A 23,936-nucleotide genomic window follows, 5' to 3' on the forward strand; every position below is an offset into this window, starting at 1 on the left:
CTGGTCCTTGTCCTTTTCTGTACACTTTGCAGCATTTCCGGTCCTGGTTGTATTCTATAGGACTTCTGTGGTCTCCATTTGCATTGTCATAAATGTATTCCCATTCTCTTGTCGTCGAGATTCTTTCACCACCGGTTTCTTCGGCTACGATCTTTTGTGTAATGCTTCATTTCCTTGATGTGTCTGTCTTCTTAGGCCCATCTTCATTTGATACTTATCTTGTATGTTCTCGTGATGGGTTGTCTTCCTCTGATGCATCTTCTCGCTACCCTCCTTTGGCTCAAACCATTAGATTCCAAATAATATATATTCTTGTGTTATGCAATGCTCGTCATTGGGGGTGGGTGGGGGGGAGTTAGTACTAGTCTAGGTTCGTTTACCTATTCGTGTTAGTCTAGATTCTCTTCCTTGTACTCTATGCTTATTGTACTATATATTTGCCCCATGGGCTATGCAATACAATCAAGTTGCATCCATAACAAGATAGACAAGTGGTGAATAGAAGCCACATCAAGAAGAGTGCGAACATTGGTCATGTGGGCCACAGGAGCAAACATCTCGTTATAGTCATGACCATGCTCCTGTTGTAAGCCACGAGCCACAAGACAAACCTTGTAACGCTCAAGAGAACCATTAGAGCGAGCCTTAACCTTGTCGGCCCACTTGATGGGACAAACACGGGAGGAAGGGAAACAAGTAGGGCTATAAAAAAAGTTTGAGCTCCATGAACTATTCGAGTTCGACTCGCTTTCGGATCGGCTCGAGCTCGGCATGAGCACTAAATGAGCCGAGCTTGAGCTTCAGGTCAAGCTCACAAGCTTATCAAGCTAGAGCTTGAACAGTTCAACAAGGCTTGTTTGGAGGTAATTTTGCCTGAGCTGAGCTTGAGCCTACTCAAGCTTGGTTGAACTTAATCATTTTTTTATTTTTGTGAACATTATTTTGTTATAGTGCAAACTCACTTGATCGAGTCAAGCTCAAACCTACCGAAGCTTTGTTGTGCTCATTGTATTTTTATATGCGGGAACAGTGACGGTGCATAAACCCGTCAGTACCCTAGTAGGGTAGCAAACATGGCCGGGAGTACCAGACCCGACGACGCACGAAGAAATTACCTAGGTTCGGGCCTCCGGGAAGGAGTAACACCCTACATCCTGTTTGTGTTTGTATTCATGGTGGGATACCTCATGCGAGGGTTACAATGAGGGATGGAGTATGAGTCTACCAAGAGTATTATTCTACGAATGTAGATTGGAATGAAAGCCCCTTAGGCCCCACCTTTTACATGAGGTGATCCAATCTGGCCGCCGTCATATTGACTTGGGGACCAAGATAGTCTCTAGATGCATATTTGATCATCCAGGCTCCTTATTGCCAGATCGTTCGTTGGTGGGCCTCCTGGGCCCCGTGGCAGGCCTGTTGTTGAGCTCCCCTTCGAGAAGCCACCCCTGGTGTATTACACCATCAGTAGTCTTCAGGAAAGAGAAACCCAGGCGAGCTCCTTGTCTCTTTGCTGGTTATCAAGGCTTGTCCTTCGGTGGCTCGGCCTTGAAGGACCCTTTGGGCCTGCCCATCACGAGACTTTTGAGATGCCATCTTTGTTGATGGGGGCGAATAGCGAGGGCTCCAGGAGTTCGGAGCTCTTCGTCAAAACTTGCGCCTAGCCGAGGCCTCGGGCTTAACTCTATTTGTGGGGCTTGTCTGAGCTGGTGCAACCTCAAGGTGTTGTAGCATGGGGATTCCTTGGAAGTCGCGGCTTCGCAAACTGATGTTTAACGTCAGGCCTTATGTGAATGGGAACGTCACGAGCCAGCCCCGGCTTGTCTTGACATATTAGTAAGGGGGGTCGTTGAGGCACCCATCGGTTTCGCATCGAAATGATGATAGTGCCTGGATCCCCGTGCCCACATCTGTGAATGGGAAACTGCTAAGGACGTGGGACATGTGGCATGCCGCAGAACCCTTCGATTCGGTTCACTATGATGGGTAGAGGAAGGGGAAAAGAGGGTAATTTCCTCCTCCTTCCTCCTCCACTTCCAATCTCACCCTTCTTCCTGCCTTCTCCATTGCTACACACCCACAACTCACGCCTTTCGCCCCTTTCCTCGAACCCAGAGAGATGGCCAAAGGTTGGTCCGGTAGCAGTTGAACACGCGCTTAGAGCACGGTCCAGGCGGTCCCATGGAGCTCCACTTGTGGGTCCGATCACGGTCGAACACACGCTCAGAGCGCACTATTGAGACTCCCATGGAGCTCAGTGTTCACCTCCATGCTACTAATGGTGACTCATTGTCCAATCAGATGTCTTATCGTCATCCTGTTGGGAGTCTTATCTATCTAGTTGTCACTCGTCCGGATATCTCTTATCCAGTCCATATTTTGAGTTAGTTTGTCTCTGCTCCCACTTCGGTTCACTTAGTCACCTCCTTTGTGTTCTCCCATATCTTTGTGGCACGATCTCTCATCGTCTGTTCTTTCCCTGCTCCGGTTCATTACAGCTTTAGACCTATTCGGATGCTACGTGGGCTAGGCTCGGATCACCCGTTCACTTTCTGCTTACTGTGTTTTCTTCGTGGTTCTCTCATTGTCGTGAAGACAACGAAACAAACTGCAGTTTCCCATTCGAGTGCAAAGGCTGAGTTATGGCTCTTTTGACAATAAAGGTGACTCGGGCATGGTGGTTACTTCAGGAGTTTGGTGTTTCTGTCACTACACATACTCTGCTCTACACCCACTTTGGTTTTCTCTGACAATACACGCGCTATTAGCATTGCGCGCGACCCTGTGAAGCACGAGTTCACCAAGCATATTGGTGTTGATGCTTCTTTCGTGCGCACTGGTGTGCAGGATCAGGTTATTGCTCTTTAGTATGTGCCTTCCAAGTTACAGTTGGCGGATTTCTTTATGAAGGCCCAGACTAGAGCACAACATGGCTTCTATCTCTCCAAACTCGGTGTTGTTGATCCACCATAAGTTTGAGGAGGGGTGTTAAGTTATATATTTAGCCATGTACTTGTATTTTCCCTGTTCTGTAGCGGGTTTTCTGCTTATTGTATCGCACCTGTACATGTATATATACTGGCCTAGGGCCACCTAGAAATACAAGTTGTGTATTTCCTAACAATGATAAGAGTATAGCCACCTTGTACTCCCTCCGTCCCATAATGTAAGACGTTTTTGACCTTATGACAGTAAACAACGACAACATCATCAGCAACCTTGGCAGCAACAATCTAATGCCGAGTGGCACCCGGGACAAGAGTTGATAGCGTAGGCTCGACAGGAGCAACATGGCACAACGGACAGGAGACCTCACCGAAGAGAACACCCAAGAGACAAAGACCACATAAGTGAATGCGCATGCGGGCGACGAACTCTGTGGTAGTTAACTCTTCGAAAGTCGTCGGGCAATAAGGGGTGGGAATGAAGTCTTATGACGAAGACATTGCAATTTTTCTAGAATAGAGCAAACTGGCTCAACTCGATCTGAGAATGGAGACATGTAGTGGGGCTCGCTTGGCCACAGGATAGGAGGAGTTACGCGGGTGGGAAGGAAGGGCAACAGTGGTCGGTGAGGCTACAATGTGAGCAACGACCTGGTCGATAGACAGAGATGACCCAAGAATCACGACGGTCGTGCGAGGGTGAGCGGAGTCAGTGGCACAGGCCAGATCAAGGAGGATGTCGAGGGCTTCAAGGAGACAATTGCATCCGCTGGTCTGAAGGCGGGAACGGCCTAGAATCGACAATGATGGCGCAACCTAAGGGAGGAGTCCTGATCTGCTGCACGCCCTAGAAGGCAAGCAAACAACAGGAGGCTTGATTTGGATGAGGTGCGAGCTAGGCAAGGTGATACTGGTGATGCCTTCATCTACAACTAGGATGTCCCCTTCCTAGAGTGATATGGAAAGCAACGACGACGAGGTGGAGATCAGACGAAATTGATAAGAGAATAGAGAAAAAGGCTGAAACTGATCAAAGTACGAGTTGCGGCCGCAGAGAAAAAACTCTAGGCCTTGATACCATGCGGGAAATATGCAACGTATATTCCCACGAGACAATAGGCTATATAAGCACGCATATGTGCGGTACAATATGTACAAACCTCCATATATAACAGGATATTACATGGCTAATATATGCAAGTCTAATATGTGTAACTTGTTACGCATACTCTCATAGTTACATGAATGTTGGTGCTTCTTTGAGTGGAGGAATCTCTCTAGGAATTTTGGAGGATTTCAATCCATAGGAACCTCATATGGATTGCATCCCTACGCCCCGATTTCATAGGATTTCGAGCAAAAGGATATATCTGGTTAAAAATTTCCTTTGTACCTTGCATGCACCTTCTCTCAATATTCTCACAAGATACCTATGGAACATTCAAAGAGTATGCTGCAAATTCCTATGCTTCGACTTCCTATAGGACTCAAGAAGTCATGACACTCTAATCCTATGTCTTCCCTATACTTGTCTTTTGAGAACCATGCGATCCAAAGAGGAACATTCCTTTATTATGTATTTCTAATCATTCAACGAGTATGTGTTATGCGTGTATTGTTGGAGATATATGCAAGAGTTAATCATAATGATGATTATAATTTTGTGAGTTCATGATTCAATGCACAACATGTTCTTTGAACAGTATCAGTAAGACGAGTAGTCGTTCTACCATATGCATGTACTGTATATGTCGTATACATGCCTAGGTATATGCAAGCCCTAGGGCCCATGGAGCTCACCAACCTAGTTGGGATATGTTCCTAGTTCCTACAAGGAAGCCTTGAGGGTACTTGGAAAGAGACCACGAGTCCTACTCATGAATAGTCTAGAATCCTACTTATGCATGGAGGGGGATGCCTACTAGGAGATGAGGCCACCGCCATACCATAGGTATATAAAGGAGGCCAAGGCCACAAAAGAGGAGCAACTTGATCATTTCCACAAGAGACAGAAACCCTAGAGATCTAGAGTCATTACCTAGTTCGTCCATAGTAGTCATTGAGTTGCATATCAACTCGACAGATTCCCTCATTGTAACAGCAATTGTACTCCCATCTCGAGATATAATCCAAGCAAAGCAAGAGTAGGGCCATTAACCGTCTCGAGAGGGGTTGAACATAGGCAAATCATTGTCTAGTGATCCCAGGTGGCCCAAGCGTAACTCCGCGGCCAAACAAATCATGTACAAACATCGTATTGTTGTGAGGCATCAGCATAATTATCCTTGAATAGTATGGATGACAAGTATTCAACTTGTTTGTGTTATCTTAATAATTATAGTTTTAAAGTGATCCTTAGTTGGTAAACATACAATGACACATATGTCGACCAACATATATATTGGTTGATGACCAAATATATGGAGATATCGAACCAGTAACATAGACATGTTATTTTCATTTAATTCTCCATTTATTAGAAAAACTTGACCTACACGCATGAATTCTCCCATCAGCATGCACCAAACAATTTAAACTCCAATAGTGTTTTATTAACAACGGTGGCATGTGGGTGTACTCCCTCCGGTCCTTTTTACTCTGCATATTAGAATTCTCTGGAGTCAAACTTCACAAAGTTTGACTGTATTTATATGAAAAAATATCAACATCGGCCATGCTAAAGTTATATAATATGTAACTTTAAGTCATGACACATCTAGTGGTATTGATTTCAGATTGTGAATGTTGGCACTTTTTTCTATGAAGTTGGTCAAACTTTACGAGGCTTGACTTCAGTCAAATCTTATATGCAAACTAAAAAGGACCGGAGGGAGTAGTTTTATTGAGACGAGTTCAAGTGCAAAGAAAATTCAATGATGCAATGCTACCATTGGGTGGTCAAGAAATGACAAACCTAATTATTCCATCATATGAAGATAGTCTGTGCATTGCAAATTGTACTGCAGGAAGAAGATCTTGACACTACCTTCATAATTTGTGCATATGGATGCCGCTTGTGTGCTTGTGCGTGATGGCATTCATCGAATATCAGAAGTGCAATTGAGTCCATCTTGATGAAACAATGCCGCAAACTATGCAACAAAATCTGGGGAGTCATTACAAGAACCTGCAGTGGCATAGAAAGTGATGCAAATTAGGTGCAAAACTATGCACATAGAACAAAACTCTATCATATTTTGACAAAAATGGATGTGCAGATTATTAGACTGACGGGTCTGTTGTTTACATGTACGCAGAATTAAAGACCTCTAATTCACAAGAAATTACACGGGTGTGTTCATTTATCTCTGGGTGAAAGTTAGCTAAGTACTCAGGCGTCATAAACTAATTTATGATAAGGCAAATAGCCCCTTACAACATTTTCCAAGCTGGAATATCATTGTGATTGACCTGCAAGGAGAATGTCGAGCAAACCTTACCTCGGATTCCCCCATCTCTGTCTCCCAGTCCTCATGATTTCTTGGGTTTTTACCATCCCCATAGTAACTTTGAACTCTGAAATTGGTGGAATTAGCAATCACCGTCGCTTGCTGTAAAAAAGGAGAGCGGTTTTGTTTTCAGAGAAGAAGAGCACTAATTAAACATGTACAGTTGTGCTCAGTCTGGAAAATGCAGTTATAACCTTGAGAGAAATTATGCAGTCGCGTGCCCAATTACATAACTTATCCTAAAAATGTGATGTGTGCAAAGTTAGACAGTAATCAACCTGGAGAACAAGGGGGACTGTTGGGGCGAGGAAGATGCAGACATCACGTCTGGGTTTGCGAATGAGATGGCCAAGTTCGTAAATGAGCAGCACGGCTATATGGGTCTTCCCGCATCCCGTGCCTAGGTACACTATGATGTTCTCCTCGAGAGCCCTCTTGCAGAGATCCAGCTGATACCTAAAGCACAAGATATAATGTTGTTATCCAAAATCTGTATAATGAAACAGAGTAAGATATAATGTTGTTATCCAATCTGAGTAAAGTTTAATGACACAATGTAACCATTGATCAACAAAAGCTTTGCAACACACCGCCAATTGTTTGTCTCGTGACACTGACAAATAAAGGCGGAGTAGCAGAAAGTACAGCACTGGGGATTCTATCAAAGAAAAGGATGTCGCCAGACTAGGGATGCGAGGTACTGCAGAGACACCACGAAATCTCGGTCAATTATTAGTCCATTTATTCATCGGCATGTTCTTTTAGCAGGCGTCCTGCATTGTCAAGGTGTAACTGCGACAGGTTTGATGTGCCCCACCTACCGTTATCATAAAAACTGAAGAGCGACCACTGAGAAGATTGGCAGAGCTTTCCCAAAGCAAGTCTGCGACAGGATCGAATCGTATAGATTAAGAATGGGGATCGCTTTCCGAACAACTAGTCCACGGAGCATTAAACTGTGCACACAGATAGCAATTAAACTGGAAGCAATTTAGAATTAATCACAACTGATGGGTCATTTAATCAGATAAATCGACACGAAATGGGGAAGAAATCGAAACAGTGGACTGCAGAGCACGAACTGCTAAATCTAACATTATCTATAATCAACAGCCAAAAACAACAAGCGCATCACGAAGCATTTGAAGCCCATCTAAAACCTCCAAGAGCTCCCAAATCAGCAACGGAGGCATGAACCAACCCCCAGAGCCGGAAATCTTCGGGAAACAAACAGGGGCGACTGACTCTGGTTCCGCTCGGAAGCCCCGCTGCTTGGCCCCAAAACAAATCCGAAGCATACGCGGCACCGCGGAAATGCAAAAAATGAGGTGGGGAACATAAGGAGGATGCGGGGGGTTAGGGCGCTTACTTGCGCGCGATCGTCCTCGGGTCCTTGGGCTTGCGCTCCCCCGCGCTCGCCGCCGCGGTCGAGATGTCGCCCATGGCGGAAGCTTCGCGCGGAAGCGAGGCTCCCTCTCCCTTTCTCTCTCTTGTGTGCCCCGGGGCGCAACTGCTGGGCGCCGCGGAGGAGGCTGCAAAGCGGGGGGAGAAGGACTGCTCGGGGAGGACGAGGAGTCAGTCGGCGAGACGGAGATGGGAAAAACCGCACATGGTGATGAAGGCAAGGGGGCCGAGCGGGTCGTGTCGAGTCCAAAGGGGAAAGGGTGCTCGGGGAGCACGAGAGGGCGCAGCGGAAGCGTGGGACCCACGGGTCGAATCCGTGCTCGCTGACGGCTGGGGCCACAGGCACGATGGGACACAGGCAGGACGGAGACGAGACTGTCATTGGGCTCTCCTCGTCCTGTGCGTGCGGCACACACACGCAGGCAGGATCTAGCCCGTGGGCCGTGCGGGGGCGAGGAGTCATCTGGGCCCAGGTGATCAGCGTCATGCGTGCGGAGCCGCGGTAGAACAGTACAGGTCCAGCGGCTCGATGTTGCTGGCTTGAATGCGAGCAATTTTTTTAAGGAAACTTGAATGCGAGTAGATGGTTCTGTAACCTCTCTCAGTGATAAAGCATCCCCGATGCTCCGTACTGGGCAACCGCTGCAGCAGTTTACTGCTTCCTCTACCAGAGGGGATGTCAAAATTAAGTCAAATAATTCAAATGCTAAAGAGCACATATGTGTGTATGCCCACATTGCTAAGAAAATGCAATCATTTATTGATGGTATTTCTAATAGGAACTTCAATGGGGCGACTCATTTTGTCCACCCGCGTTCATTTGGATCGGCGCAGATAAAGTGGCGGCCCAATGCGCCGATCCAAACTCAAATCGTGTCCGCCCAGCGTCCGCGTCTACCCATTTTTGGCCCAAAATTGCGCCTGGAATGCGCCGGCGCAGACGCGAAACGGACGTGTCGCGCGTCTCCTCGCCGTCCGCCGCGTCCCCACCTGGCGGCCACCCAACCGCCACCGGTCGTCTTATTTATGACGACCACCGACAGCGGGCCCACGCGTCAGCCAGTGCGCGCGTCCTTTTTTAACCACGCGTGCGGCGGGGTCGGCCTCATCCACTTCTCCCGTCTACATCTGGCCCCCACCACTTCCTTTGCTTCCTCGCCGGCGACCGCAAACCCTAGCGCGCCATGGGCCTCTTCGGCAAAAGCAATAGCAAGGGGAAGGGCACCCCCGGCGCCTCGTCATCCCGTGCTCCCCTTCCCCCTCCCCCTCCACCGCCGGCGCGTTTTCGCCCTGGACGCCGGCGCCTGCACATCCCGGTGCACCAAGCGCGGTGGCACTGGGAGTACAGGCAGCCCCTCCCCTCCCCCGACGTGACGCTGCCGCACCATTGGCATTTGGATCCAAACCGGATCCCGGTGCCGGCGGTTCCGCGGACCTAGCGGGCGCACGACGACGAGGTGCGCCGGCGCCGCGCGCTGCTCACACCGGAGCAGCGTGGGCTGCCCGAGTACGCCGCCGACTCTCCTAACTGGAAGGCTTGGTTCGCCCTCGAACACGAGGAGCAACGGCGCTCGGGTGTCGACGTCGTCCCGCCGCCGTTTCCACTGCCGCCCCCGCAGGTAGAGCCGGAGGACATGGAGACGGAGGCGGAGTACCAAGCCGCCCTCGAGGAGGGCCTACAGCACGCGCTGGAGGCTAGCCGCATCGAGGAGGACGCGCACTGGGATGGGCTGGAGCAAGCCCTTGCCCTGTCGGCGGCGGGGGACTCCGTCCACACCCCGCTCTTCGTGCCGCCGCCTCCACCGTCGCCGCCCGTACAGCCCAAGCCGGAGTCGAAGCTGTCGCGTAAGCGCTCCCCACCTCCACCCACTTGGCCGGAGGAGGCCTACTCGTGGACGGGCCAGTACCGCGAGTGGGTGAGCGCGCCTCCCGTCTACTTCGCCGCGACGCCGGAGGAAGAGGCGGCCCACCTCGAGCGATGGAAGGAGCACTGGCTCCGCCAGGAACAGGGCGACCGCGAGGAGCAGATGCGCTACGAGGCCATGCTCCAACGCGACGCGGAGGCGCTCCGACTCGAGGAGGAGGAGGAGGAGCGCGCGCGGCTTGCCGCAATGCCGCCGCCCCAGCAGACGCCGGATGAGGCTGCCCTGGCAGCGTACCAGGCGGCGTTCGGGTGGGTTGGCCCTGCTCCGGTCTTCATCGACCTCACCGACGACGGCGACGTCGAGGGCAAGGGCAAGGGCAAGGGCAAGGCTGACGACGTCTAGGGCAGCGTGTGGGGCGGCAGCAGGCGGGCATAGACTTTTTTAATGTTTTTATTTAATGTTTATTAGATGTAGGTGGACTTTGTTTCATGCAACTTGTTTTTTTTTCATGCCGCCATATTTGGATCGGCCTCCCCGTTGGGCGGTCAAGCCGACCCATTTTAAAATGCAGACGCCGGCGTCCGCCTGGCCGACCCAAACGAACAAAAAGCGGACAAGGCGCGCGTTCGTTTGGGTCGCCCCGTTGGAGTTGCTCTAAACTCCAGAAAACACTAACTAGGAGTTTCCTACAAAATGTTGGCATGGAGAAGTTGTCCATTAGCATATTCCTAAACGTAACTCGCAATACTTTTTGCTGCGTTAATTTTCACCTCCTTTTGCATAACAAAAATCCAACTCAGGTATACTTCCACATTACTGCAAAACTTACGACAAGGGAAAAGAAAATGATTATATGGCCCTTTGCCAAACACCTTGTGTATGTCGTCAGTCAAAGAGCACGATGGCCGTGCATCTCTTCTCCCTTTGTCTATGAAAGGCGCTATAATTTCTGCCTCTCATCGGCAGCGGCGCCGATCTGCCACGTCTCTTGTGGCCTGTGGGCCATGGGTGCGCAGATGGATCCTGACCCTTGCCAGCGAGAGGGCTCTGTTTTTGGATGCTTCTTCAAGTTTTATTAGGGTTTTTATTCTACTCAGTAAGACGAGATGGCGGCGGCTTCTTGAAGATGGAATAAGGTTCTCCCCGCCTAGCCCCCGTCCCGGTGGTGCATCTAGTATCGTCGGAGAACGTGTGGAGGTGTACCCGCGACTGTACCATGCACCACCGCCTCCATGACATCATCAGTAACATCGTTCGTGAAGGCACCCGTGTTGGATTTCGGGTTCCGGCAGACCCTTAAGGTTCAAAGACTAGGGTGCGTGCGGAGATCTCTCCCCTACCGATCTACGTCCGATCCACTCGTACGAACTAAGATGAAAATGATGAACAACACAAGAGACACGAGGTTTATACTGGTTCGGGCCACTGTTGCGGTGTAATACCCTACTCCAGTGTGTGGTGTGGTGGATTGCCTCTGGGGCTGATGATGGACAGTACAGGGGAAGAACAGCCTCTCGAGGGGTGTTCTTGAGCTGGTGCGGTGTGTTCTACTTAGTCTCTACTGGGTTTCTTCTCTCTTTTTCTCTCCTTTTCCCCTCTCCTCCTTCTTTGTGGAGGCTAGCTCTATTTATAGAGGCCCTGGGCCTCTCCCCGAATAATTGAGCGGGAAGGGCGCCAACAATTGGCCATTTTGAAGGGGAACATTTAGTACAAGTTATCCTGACCAAAGGTGGTCTTCGGCTGCCAAAAGCACTGGTGATGACGCCGTCTTGGGCTCCACGGTGACCTCCATCCGGCCATCCGGCTGGTCTTGGTCTCGTTGCACCCGAATGGTAACCTTTGCCCGATGCCTTGGCCTGTGCTTGCCCCCTTTGCACCAAAGGGGAAACAAGGACCCTACGTAGGCCGGCGCCCGCCTGGCCTTGATCGTCATGGCTTGCGTCATGGGATCCTCGCGAGGTACCCTTGCATTGATCTCTCCGCCTCCTCGCGAGCCTGCCTGATGAGGCCGCTCTTGAGGAAGCTTCCTATCGTCTGCCCCGCGAGGCTTGGCCCCTCGCGAGGGTCTTGAGCTTGGGTTGATGAAGATGTGTCGTGCTGGGCCCCCACCCAAGCCACGCCGCAGGCCGCAGGCAGGCAAGTCTGGAGACCCCCGTTCCCAGAACGCTGACAGTAGCCCCCGGGCCCAAGGTGCGCGCGGGCTTGGCTTAGCAGAGAAGCGAAGGGGCAAGCACGAAGCGCCGCGGGCCCTAACAGCCTGCGGCCTTGGGCACCGCGTGGCGGTTGATTGGGCGTGGGCGTCTGCGCTTCCCCACGATGCCTCGGCGACCGCACGGCTCGACAAGTCCTTGCATGCAGAGACATGGGTCATGATTACCTGCGATCGTGGTGCTCGGCGGTTGGCCTTCCCGGCTATAAGAACGGGGCCGTGTGAGCTTCTTCAGTTCACCCCTTTCTGCTACTCCCTTCTTCTTCTTGGCCACTCGCTGTTCTCATGGCTCCGAAGAGATTCTCGACCGCAGAGAAGGGAAAAGCCCGCCAGGCAGTGCCCGACTCCCCCCCGGCCAAGCGCGGCCGGGGTCGTCCTCGCAAGCATCCCGCGGTCCCCGCAGCGGCTTCCCGCGGCCACGGAGGCGGCTCCCTGCGTGGTGGTGAGCGCTCGGTTGCTGAGGCGAGGCATGTCGTGATCGCGCGGCCTCCCAGGCCACGCTTTCGCTCGGCGGAGGTGCTGCCGGAGTTCGGCGTGTGGTCGGCGGACCTGACCAGCGCCTGGCTCCAGCTCCCCCGCTTCTTCGTAGGTGAACTGTCGGCCAGCGCCCGGTGCAGCTTCTGGATCCAGGCGGATGGTTGCTGCAGCAGGGCCTTCTGGGCTTCGCTGGAGGTCTCCCCTTCCGGAAATGGGGCCCTGACTCGCGGCTGGCAAACGTTTGCCCGCGCGCGTGGCCTGAGTCAGCGGTGCACCCTGCACTTCAAGTTCGATGGCGACGCCACCCTCTACGTGAGGGTGTTCGGGGAAGATGGTCGCCGCGCTGGGTGCTGCCCCGAAGATGGTGACCGCGGCCGCCTGCCCAGCCCCGGCACCGACCAGGATGAAGACAGTGCCAGGCGTGCCGGCGGCGGTGCTCGGGGCTCGCCAAGCTTCGGCGACTCTTCCTCAGGAAGCAGCTCCTCCAGCGGTGGCCGCGACCAGCCCCCGCGTCGTTGCGCCCGCCTGGGTGAAGGCAGCGGGTCCACCCGCCGCCGCGCCCTGGTGAAGCGAGAGGAGGCGTCCGCCTGAGCCCCAGGAGCAGCTCGAGCTTTTGCTATAGGTTGGTGTTGGACAGGTCGTGTCCATTTTGTTTCCTTCCTTTCCTGCGTAAGAAGAAAGTAGTACAGGGCCCCGTGGGGCGTGTTAGAACTGTTGCTGTCAAGTGTCGCGTTGCTTTTGCCATTTCTGCGCTATGTTTCCGTGCTGCATGTCCATGTGCGGGAGTCATTTGAGCTTGGTGGAGCTTGACGCGGCTCTCGCCTCCCGAGGCTAAGGCCTCGCCGTATGCTTCATGCCCTGCAAGGATTAGTTAGAGGGGTAACCTTTGGTCCCGGCAGCGGGGGCGATCAGCCTAGGTCCTGCGTTCGTTTCGCGATGCCCGTGAGGCATGGACGGGGAGAGGTGCTCCTGCAGAGGACTCAGACAGGAAAGCTCCAGATGATCGGGGCAGAAGACGCTTGCGAGGGCGCCCGCGAACCTATCTCGCGAGACTTGTGCGAGAGAAAACGAGGCAAGCAGTGAAAAAGACAGAGAATCACAAGCCAGGAACGCCAACAACTCCAATAAGACTTCAAACAGGGATAAACAAGCCAACTGCAGAAAGCAAATGGAAAAAGCCGCGTCTGGCACCTATTCTAGTCTTAAACGTCTTCTCACCAGTGCGGAGCTAAGTGCTGCCACTGGGCGTGGGCGGGAGCCCCCGAGGCCCAAGGGCGGCACTCCGGAGACTCCGGGGCGTGTACAGCCCCACTCATTATTACGTGAGAGTGTCACGAGCGGCGAGCTTCACAGGCACCGGGCCTTTCCCAAAACGCGATAGCTTCACAGGCATTGGCCTTCTTCACAGGCACCGGGCCTTTCCCAAAACGCAATAGCTTCACAGGCATTGGCCTTCTTCACAGGCACCGGGCCTTTCCCAAAACGCGATAGCTTCACGGGTATTGGCCTTCTTCACAGGCACCGGGCCTTTCCCAAAACGCGATAGCTTCACAGGCATTGGCCTTCTTCACAGGCACCAGGCCTTTCCCAGGCGCTAGGCCTCGCTCAGGGGTAGAACCTCCGGAGATGTTGAATGTTCCATGCGTTCTGGATGGGTACTCCCTTCGGAGTCTCCAAGCGCGCGGAGCCAGGCCTGGAAACATGAACAACCTTGAACGGGCCCTCCCACATAGGAGAGAGCTCGTGCAGCCCCTCCCTGAAGAGAACCCGTCTGAGCACGAGATACCCTACCTCAAGGGTCCTGGGGCGGATGTTGCGGCTGTGGTATTGTCGTAGCGCCTGTTGATACCTTGCCGCTCACAGTGCGGCTTCCCGACGGCATTCCTCCCCCAGCACGAGATCCGTCCCCCGCATGGCGTCCTGCTGAGCCTCGTCGAATGCCAGGACCCATGCGGAGCGACGCCTGCCTCGTGAGGGAGAAAAGCCTCCGCTCCGTAGACGAGGAAGAACGGGGTCTCGCCAGTCGGCTTGGTCGCTGTCGTGCGGATTGACCACAGCACGGACTGGAGCTTGTCGTGCCAGCCCCTGCCACAGGCCTCCAGCTTCTTCTTGAAGGTCCTGGCCTTGAGGCCCCTCAGGACCTCCGCGTTGGCTTGTTCAGCTTGGCCATTGCTCCGGGGGTGTGCTACCGAAGTGTAGCATATCTGCGTTCCAAGGTTAGCATAGTATGTTTTGAAGAGATTACTGGTGAATTGTGAACCATTGTCAGTGATGATGCGGTGAAGACGTCGGCCCTCATGAGCCCCCAAGCCCAGGGGCCTCGGGAGGCTCTGGTGGCACGTGCAGGTCTTCGGGGACCATCGCCACCTCCGCTAGGACCGTGCGATGCCTGACCTCCTGAGCCTCCAGAATGCTCCTCAACAGGCGCTGATGTGCGGCGACCACGCTCGGCAGGCCGAAGGGCATGCGAATGTAGCTGTGAGGTGGTCCCTCGCAGCGCCCTACGGCCGGAGGCCATAGGCGCTCCTGAGACGCAGCTCGGTTGAGCCTTGGTACGTCGACGCAGACGCGCAGTCCTCCATCCTCGCCTAGATGCGGGGCCACGGCGGGTAAGCAGCGGCTGCTACGCATGACTCTGGACTCTTGTAGCTCATGGGTGTTCCTTGCGATGAACTCCTGAGGGTTTGGTCTCCTTTGACTTGTACCTTCCTGAGGGAAGCGTGTTTGAAAGCACCCCTCCAAGTGGTGCTCGAGCGCCTCCCCCGCGACCTTGGCAAGGTCGGCGGCTCTCCAAGAGAGAGCCCCCGAGCCCTGCCTGAGGAGGGCGCCGGGCGCGCCTTCCTATGCGTGATAGGGTGGCGCTCCCTGATCGGGCGCGAATCCTGACGCAATACCTTCGGAGGTGCCTGCCTCCTTGTGGCTCGGGCCAGGTGAGGCCTTCTTCTTCTTGAGGGTCGCCTCGGGAGGCCTCCCGCTCCTGCGATCTGGGTCTTCAATTACCGCGGCTTGGAACGCGCGCTCGAGCAAGCACACTGCGTCCCTTTCTTCACAGCGTACGGTGATGACTCCACCGCTTCCTGGCATCTTGAGGACATTGTAACCATGGTGAGTCACTGCCATAAACTTGGCTAGGGCTGGGTACCCGAGGATGGCATTGTACGGCAGGTAGATGTGAGCGACGTTGAAGTCAATGAGCTTGGTGCGGTAGTTGTTGTGTTGCCCGAAGGTGACCGGAAGGCGAACCTGCCCAATTGGAACAGTGGAACCATCGGTGACCCCTGAGAAAGACTTGATCGGCTGAAGCTGGTCGTACGGCACTTGGAGATTGTCGAACGTCTCGACGGACAGGACGTTGAGTCCTGCCCCGCCATCGATGAGGGTCCTGGTGACCTGCACGTTGCTGATAACTGGGGAGCAAAGCATCAGGAGGGTTCTGGCCATTGCCGCACACTTGAGCTGGTCTGTGGAACTGAACGTGATTGCGCACGTAGACCACCTGAGAGGGCGCGTGGCCTCAAGCTTGGGAAGGACTGCATTCACCTCGTGAGCAAACTGCTTGAAGACGCGTCGTCAGGATGGGGCCTGGGCGCCACCCAAGATGCAAGCAATTGCCCGCGGCTCTTGGAAGCCCCCAGCCCCGTCGTCTTGGTGTTGGTCTTCGTTCCTCCTTGGTGGAGGCGACAGAGGAGGGAGGCCTGCGTTGCCGTGGGGGCGGTCCTCATGAGACTGGTCCCTCCAGCCTCCCTTGCGAGGCTGGTCCTGCCAGCGGTCCTCGCGAGGGCGGTCACGCCATCCCTGGCGAAGGCCACGGTCTTCCCATCATCCGCCGCCTCTTCCTCCTCCTCGACCATAGCCCCTGTCGTTGCGCTCTGGGCGTCGGTCGATTCGCCCATCTCACACGGCTCTGAGCTCTTGACATTCGTTGATTTTGTGGGTGTGGAGGTCGTGGTACATGCAGTACCGTCCGCCCTTGGATGACTCAGACTGATCCCTGCCTCGCTTGGTGTCCGGTTCCGCTGCTAGCACGGTAGCCCCCTTGCGCTTCACATTTTTGGCCTTGAGCTTCTTTTCTTCCGGGTCGACCGTCGGGAGCTCGAGGAGGGAGAGACGCCCTTCCTCAGCCCTGGCACACTTGGTTGCCAAGTTGAACAGCTCCAGGGATGTGCACAGGTCTTCATGGATTGCTAGCTCTTCCTTCATCTTAATGTCGCGCACGCCGTCGGAGAAGGCTGAGATGATAGCTTCTTCAGTTACCTTGGGGATCTTGAGGCGAGTGTAGTTGAAGCGCTGATGTACTTCTGCAGGGTTTCTCCTAGCTGTTGCTTGATGCGGCGCAGGTCGCTCACGGCCGGGGGCCGGTCGCAAGTGCCCTGGAAGTTGGCGATGAAGCGGGTGCGCATCTCGCTCCAGGAGGAGATCATGCCGGGAGCCAGGTGCGGGCGCCGTCCTTGAGCGCCATGGGGAACCAATTCACCATGACCTTCTTGTCTCCGTTGGCGGCTATGATGCCCAGCTCGTAGAGCTGCAGGAACTCCGCGGGGTCCGATGTGCCATCGTAGCGGGGAGGGAGGTCAGGCTTGAACTTGCCTGGCCATGTGACGCCTCGCAGCTCGGGGGTGAAGGCGAGGCAGCCCGCCGTGGCCACCGGCGCCCTTTGCTGGTGCTGGACTCGTTCTTACGGGTCACCATGCACCGCCACTGGGAGCAGCGCGGGGTCTTGTCGTGGAGGCGCTGGGGCGCGATCTTGGCGCGCTGGCGCTGGGAGCGCGCGACCACCTTCCCGGGGACGTGGGATCTCTTGGCAGCTCCCTTCTTGCTGCGCAGGCGCCGGACATGGAGAGTCTCACCCTGGGGTTGCGCGCCTTGGAGCCAAGGCACCTTCTTGGGGAGGAGGCGACGGAGGCACCTCCTGATCCTCGCTCCCTGCGCGGGACGGAGGGTGAGGCAGCGAGAGGGACCGCAAGGGGGAGCCTCCTGTGGCACTGACGAGCTCGGTGATGCGGGCGAGCCAGTCCTCGTAGAGGTCGTCGACGGGGCGATAGTGCAGGAGCTCCTGCGCCAAGAGCAGTGAGGCGTGTGCATCCATGGGTGCGCGACGGACGTGGGACGACGAGCCAGTTGGAGTCAGCGACGGGGTGGCGGTGCGGCCATCCCACCGCACCGAAGGATGCTGGGACGAGGCCTGTTGCTCATTCCCCGCCAGGCCGATGGAGGCGTTGGTGGCGGGCGACAGGGAACGACGAGGGGGGCCGCCGACGGGCGCCGTCTGGGTGACGCGAGTGGCGCGAGCAGCCCGGCGCTCGGCGCGAGCCCGACGAGCGTCAGCCATGGACACGATGGAAGATCACACGCGAACAACGGAAGAAAGATTCCGGTGCACCCCTACCTGGCGCGCCAAATGTCAGATTTCGGGTTCCGGCAAACCCTTGAGGTTCGAACACTGGGGTGCACGCGGAGATCTCTCCCCTACCAATCTACGTTCGATCCTCTCGTACGAACTAAGATGAAAATGATGAACAACACAAGAGACACGAGGTTTATACTGGTTCGGGCCAGCGTTGCGGTGTAATACCCTACTCCAGTGTGTGGTGTGGTGGATTGCCTCTGGGGCTGATGATGGACAGTACAGGGGAAGAACAGCCTCTCGAGGGGTGTTCTTGAGCTGGTACGGTGTGTTCTACTTAGTCTCTACTGGGTTTCTTCTCTCTTTTTCTCTCCTTTTCCCCTCTCCTCCTTCTTTGTGGAGGCTAGCTCTATTTATAGAGGCCCTGGGCCTCTCCCCGAATAATTGAGCGGGAAGGGCGCCAACAATTGGCCATTTTGAAAGGGAACATCTAGTACAAGTTATCCTGACCAAAGGTGGTCTTCGGCTGCCAAAAGCACTGGTGATGACACCGTCTTGGGCTCCACAGTGACCTCCGTCTGGCCGTCTGGCTGGTCTTGGTCTCGTTGCACCGGAATGGTAACCTTTGCCCGATGCTTTGGCCTGTGCTTGCCCCCTTTGCACCAAAGGGGAAACAAGGACCCTGCGCAGGCCGGCGCCCGCCTGGTGCCCGCCTGGCCTTGATCGTCATGGCTTACGTCATGGGATCCTCGCGAGGTACCCTTGCATTGATCTCTCCGCTCCTCGCGAGCCTGCCTGATGAGGCCGCTCTTGAGGAAGCTTCCTGTCGTCCGCCCCACGAGGCTTGGCCCCTCGCGAGGGTCTTGAGCTTGGGCTGATGAAGATGTGCCGTGCTGGGCCCCCACCCGAGCCACGCCGCAGGCCGCAGGTAGGCAAGTCTGGGGACCCCCGTTCCCAGAACACCGACAACTCGTTAGCAATTTGCATGGCAACAAACCAAAAACCCTATTTCTCACACATGGACTATATAAAGGAGAAGAAAACCCTTTGGTGACAAAAGTCGCACATCCACCGAGTCATCCCTTCGCAGGCGCCACCACTCCCATCTACAACAGCCATATCCATATCCATCTCCGCCTCCGAAGTCCCCATCTCCATAGCCATTATACTTGTAATCGAGAGTACTTCGCATATAACAACACTGTAAGACTATTTAACCATTCATCTTCAAGTACTATCTTCTACTCCCTCTGTCAGGAAATACTTGTTCTAGAAATGGTTGTATCTAGACTTGTTTTAGTTATAGATACATCAATTTTATCTATTTCTAGAACAAGTATTTTCGGACGGAGGGAGTACATTGTTTTTTCCTGCGAATTGTTTGCGATGTGTGAGTAGTCCTTTCAGGCTAAAGGTTGAGGTATAGCCTCATTGCCCTATGTACTCATGTAATAGGATTGTTACTTTATTTTGAGTAATAATGTTGTTTCAATGTGTTGTGCAACGGTTGTGTCCCTTGTCTCTACCTAGTCGTAAGGCCTTGCGGATACCCGGGATACCAAGGATTGGTCAAGGAGAGGTTAAGTGCAAATAGGAGCAGAAGGCTGTTGGGGAACGTTGCAGAAAACAAAAATTTTCCTACGGTTTCACCAATATCCATCTAGGAGTTCATCTAGCAACTAGTGATTGGATTGCATCTACATACCTTTATAGATCACGCGCGGAAGCGTTCAAAGAACGGGGATGAGGAAGGCGTACTCGATGTGATCCAAATCACCGGAGATCCTAGCGCCGAACGGACGGCACCTCCGCGTTCAACACACGTACGGTCAGCGTAACGTCTCGTCCTTCTTGATCCAGCAAGGGGAAAGGAGAGGTTGAGGGAGATGGCTCCAGCAGCAGCACGACGGCGTGGTGGTGATGGAGCTGCAGTACTCCGGCAGGGCTTCGCTAAGCACTATGGAGGAGGAGGATGTGTTGGAGAGGGAGAGGGAGGCACCAAAGGCGTGGTTGAGAGGCCCTCCTTCCCCCACTATATATAGGGAGCCCAGGGGGGGCGCCGGCCTAGAAGATCCAATCTCCTAGGGGGCGGGGGCCAAGGGAGGACTCCCTCCTCCCCAAGGCACCTAGGAGGTGCCTTCCCCCTTTGGGACTCTTCCCTTCTAGAACCCTAGGCGCATGGGCCTCTTGGGGCTGGTGCCCTTGGCCCATATAGGCCAAGGCGCACCCCCTACATCCCATGTGGCCCCCCGGGGCAGGTGGCCCCACCCGGTGGACCCCCGGGACCCTTTCGGTGGTCCCGGTACAATACCGGTGACCCCGAAACTTGTCCCGATGCCCGAAATAGCACTTCCTATATATAATTCTTTACCTCCGGACCATTCCGGAACTCCTCGTGACGTCCGGGATCTCATTCGGGACTCCGAACAACATTCGGGTTACTGCATATACATATCCCTACAACCCTAGCGTCACCGAACCTTAAGTGTGTAGACCCTACGGGTTCGGGAGACATGTAGACATGACCGAGACCGCTCTCCGGTCAATAACCAACAGCGGGATCTGGATACCCATGTTGGCTCCCACATGCTCCTCGATGATCTCATCGGATGAACCACGATGTCGAGGATTCAAGCAACCCCGTATACAATTCCCTTTGTCAATCGGTATGTTACTTGCCCGAGATTCGATCGTCGGTATCCCAATACCTCGTTCAATCTCGTTACCGGCAAGTCACTTTACTCGTACCGTAATGCATGATCCCGTGACCAAACACTTGGTAACTTTGAGCTCATTATGATGATGCATTACCGAGTGGGCCCAGTGATACCTCTCCATCATACGGAGTGACAAATCCCAGTCTTGATCCGTGTCAACCCAACAGACACTTTCGGAGATACCCGTAGTATACCTTTATAGTCACCCAGTTACGTTGTGACGTTTGGTACACCCAAAGCACTCCTACGGTATCCGAGAGTTACACGATCTCATGGTCTAAGGAAAAGATACTTGACATTGGAAAACTCTAGCAAACGAACTATACAATCTTGTGCTATGTTTAGGATTGGGTCTTGTCCATCACATCATTCTCCTAACGATGTGATCTCGTTATCAATGACATCCAATGTCCATAGTTAGGAAACCATGACTATCTGTTGATCAACGAGCTAGTCAACTAGAGGCTTACTAGGGACATGTTGGTGTCTATTATTCACACTTGTATTACGATTTCCGGATAACACAATTATAGCATGAATAAAGACAATTATCATGAACAAGGAAATATAATAATAATGCTTTTATTATTGCCTCTAGGGCATATTTCCAACAGTCTCCCACTTGCACTAGAGTCAATAATCTAGTTACATTGTGATGAATCGAACACCCATGGAATTTTGGTGTTGATCATGTTTTGCTCTAGGGAGAGGTTTAGTCAACGGATCTGCTACATTCAGGTCCGTGTGTACTTTACAAATATCTATGTCTCCATCTTGAACATTTTCACGAATGGAGTTGAAGCGACGCTTGATGTGCCTTGTCTTCTTGTGAAACCTGGGCTCCTTGGCAAGAGCAATAGCTCCAGTGTTGTCACAGAAGAGCTTGATCGGCCCCGACGCATTGGGTATGACTCCTAGGTCGGTGATGAACTCCTTCACCCAAATCGCTTCATGCGCTGCCTCCGAGGCTGCCATGTACTCTGCTTCACATGTAGATCCCGCCACGACGCTCTGCTTGCAACTGCACCAGCTTACTGCCCCACCATTCAAAATATACACGTATCCGGTTTGTAACTTAGAGTCATCTAGATCTGTGTCGAAGCTAGCATCGACGTAACCCTTTACGACGAGCTCTTCGTCACCTCCATAAACGAGAAACATTTCCTTAGTCCTTTTTAGGTACTTCAGGATATTCTTGACCGCTGTCCAGTGTTCCTTGCCGGGATTACTTTGGTACCTTCCTACCAAACTTACGGCAAGGTTTACATCAGGTCTGGTACACAGCATGGCATACATAATAGAACCTATGGCTGAGGCATAGGGGATGACACTCATCTCTTCTATATCTTCTGCCGTGGTCGGACATTGAGCTGAGCTCAATTTCACACCTTGCAACACAGGCAAGAACCCCTTCTTAGACTGATCCATATTGAACTTCTTCAATATCTTATCAAGGTATGTGCTTTGTGAAAGACCTATGAGGCGTCTTGATCTATCTCTGTAGATCTTGATGCCTAATATATAAGCAGCTTCTCCAAGGTCCTTCATTGAAAAACTCTTATTCAAGTAGGCCTTAATGCTGTCCAAGAGTTCTATATCATTTCCCATCAAAAGTATGTCATCTACATATAATATGAGAAATGCTACAGAGCTCCCACTCACTTTCTTGTAAACGCATGCTTCTCCATAAGTCTGCGTAAACCCAAACGCTTTGATCATCTCATCAAAGCGAATGTTCCAACTCCGAGATGCTTGCACCAGCCCATAAATCGAGCGTTGGAGCTTGCACACCTTGTCAGCATTCTTAGGATCGACAAAACCTTCCGGCTGCATCATATACAATTCTTCCTTAAGGAAACCATTAAGGAATGCCGTTTTGACGTCCATTTGCCATATTTCATAATCATAGAATGCGGCAATAGCTAACATGATTCAGACGGACTTCAGCTTCGCTACCGGTGAGAAAGTCTCATCGTAGTCAACCCCTTGAACTTGTCGATAACCCTTAGCGACAAGCCAAGCTTTATAGATGGTCACATTACCATCCGCGTCTGTCTTCTTCTTAAAGATCCATTTATTTTCTATGGCTCGCCGCTCAACGGGCAAGTCAGTCAAAGTCCATACTTCGTTTTCATACATGGATCCTATCTCGGATTTCATGGCTTCTAGCCATTTGTCGGAATCCGGGCCCGCCATCGCTTCTTCATAGTTCGAAGGTTCACCGTTGTCCAACAACATGATTTCCAAGACAGGGTTGTCGTACCACTCTGGTGCGGAACGTGTCCTTGTGGACCTACGAATTTCAGTAGGAGCTTGATCAGAAGTATCTTGATCATTATCATTAACTTCCTCTCTAGTCGGTGCAGGCACCTCAGGAACATTTTCTTGAGTTGCGCCATTTTCCGGTTCAAGAGGTAATACTTCATCAAGCTCTACTTTCCTCCCACTTACTTCTTTCGAGAGAAACTCTTTCTCTAGAAAGGACCCATTCTTGGCAACAAAGATCTTGCCTTCGGATCTGAGGTAGAAGGTATACCCAATAGTTTCTTTAGGGTATCCTATGAAGACGCATTTTTCCGATTTGGGTTCGAGCTTTTCAGGTTGAAGTTTCTTGACATAAGCATCGCATCCCCAAACTTTTAGAAACGACAACTTAGGTTTCTTCCCAAACCATAATTCAAACGGTGTCGTCTCAACGGATTTCGATGGAGCCCTATTTAAAGTGAATGCGGCAGTCTCTAAAGCATAGCCCCAAAAAGATAGCGGTAAATCAGCAAGAGACATCATAGATCGCACCATATCTAATAGAGTGCGATTACGACGTTTGACACACCATTACGCTGAGGTGTTCCAGGCGGCGTGAGCTGTGAAACTATTCCACATTTTCTTAAGTGTGTGCCAAACTCATGACTCAAGTATTCTCCTCCATGATCTGATCGTAGGAACTTGATTTTTCTGTCACGTTGATTCTCAACCTCACTCTGAAATTCCTTGAACTTTTCAAAGGTCTCAGACTTGTGTTTCATTAAGTAGACATACCCATATCTACTCAAGTCATCAGTGAGGGTGAGAACATAACGATAGCCACCGCGAGCCTCAACACTCATTGGACCGCACACATCAGTATGTATGATTTCCAATAAGTTGGTTGCTCGCTCCATTGTTCCTGAGAACGGAGTCTTGGTCATTTTACCCATGAGGCATGGTTCGCACGTGTCAAATGATTCGTAATCAAGAGACTCTAAAAGTCCATCAATATGGAGCTTCTTCATGCGTTTGACACCTATGTGACCAAGGCGGCAGTGCCACAAGTATGTGGGACTATCATTATCAATCTTACATCTTTTAGTATTCACACTATGAATATGTGTAGCATTACGCTCGAGATTCATTAAGAATAAACCATTCACCATCGGAGCATGACCATAAAACATATCTCTCATATAAATAGAACAACCATTATTCTCGGATTTAAATGAGTAGCCATCTCGAATTAAACAAGATCCTGATAGAATGTTCATGCTCA

The 23,936-nt window shown here is 52.5% G+C and overlaps 1 protein-coding gene across 5 annotated transcripts in view; it reads right to left on the reverse strand.

Moving 5' to 3' along the window:
* Positions 1-8,030, reverse strand: part of LOC123189746 (endoribonuclease Dicer homolog 4) — a 28,952-nt gene extending 20,922 nt beyond the window's left edge. For 2 of the 5 annotated variants that reach the window (XM_044602231.1, XM_044602230.1), the window contains exons 1-4: positions 7,764-8,030; positions 6,673-6,850; positions 6,386-6,496; positions 5,932-6,072 (exon numbers count right to left, since the gene is read on the reverse strand). In XM_044602231.1, coding sequence (XP_044458166.1) covers positions 5,932-6,072; positions 6,386-6,496; positions 6,673-6,850; positions 7,764-7,837 — 504 coding nt within the window. In that variant the 5' untranslated portion in view covers positions 7,838-8,030. Of the gene's footprint in view, positions 1-4,983; positions 5,592-5,859; positions 5,878-5,931; positions 6,073-6,385; positions 6,497-6,672; positions 6,851-7,763 lie in introns of those variants that run through there. The other 3 variants (XM_044602232.1, XM_044602235.1, XM_044602233.1) reach the window with 3 other exon arrangements.
* Between the last annotated feature and the right edge of the window lie 15,906 nt (positions 8,031-23,936).

The sequence above is a fragment of the Triticum aestivum genome, chromosome 2A, assembly GCF_018294505.1.
Source record: "Triticum aestivum cultivar Chinese Spring chromosome 2A, IWGSC CS RefSeq v2.1, whole genome shotgun sequence".
Classification (NCBI taxonomy): domain Eukaryota; kingdom Viridiplantae; phylum Streptophyta; class Magnoliopsida; order Poales; family Poaceae; genus Triticum; species Triticum aestivum.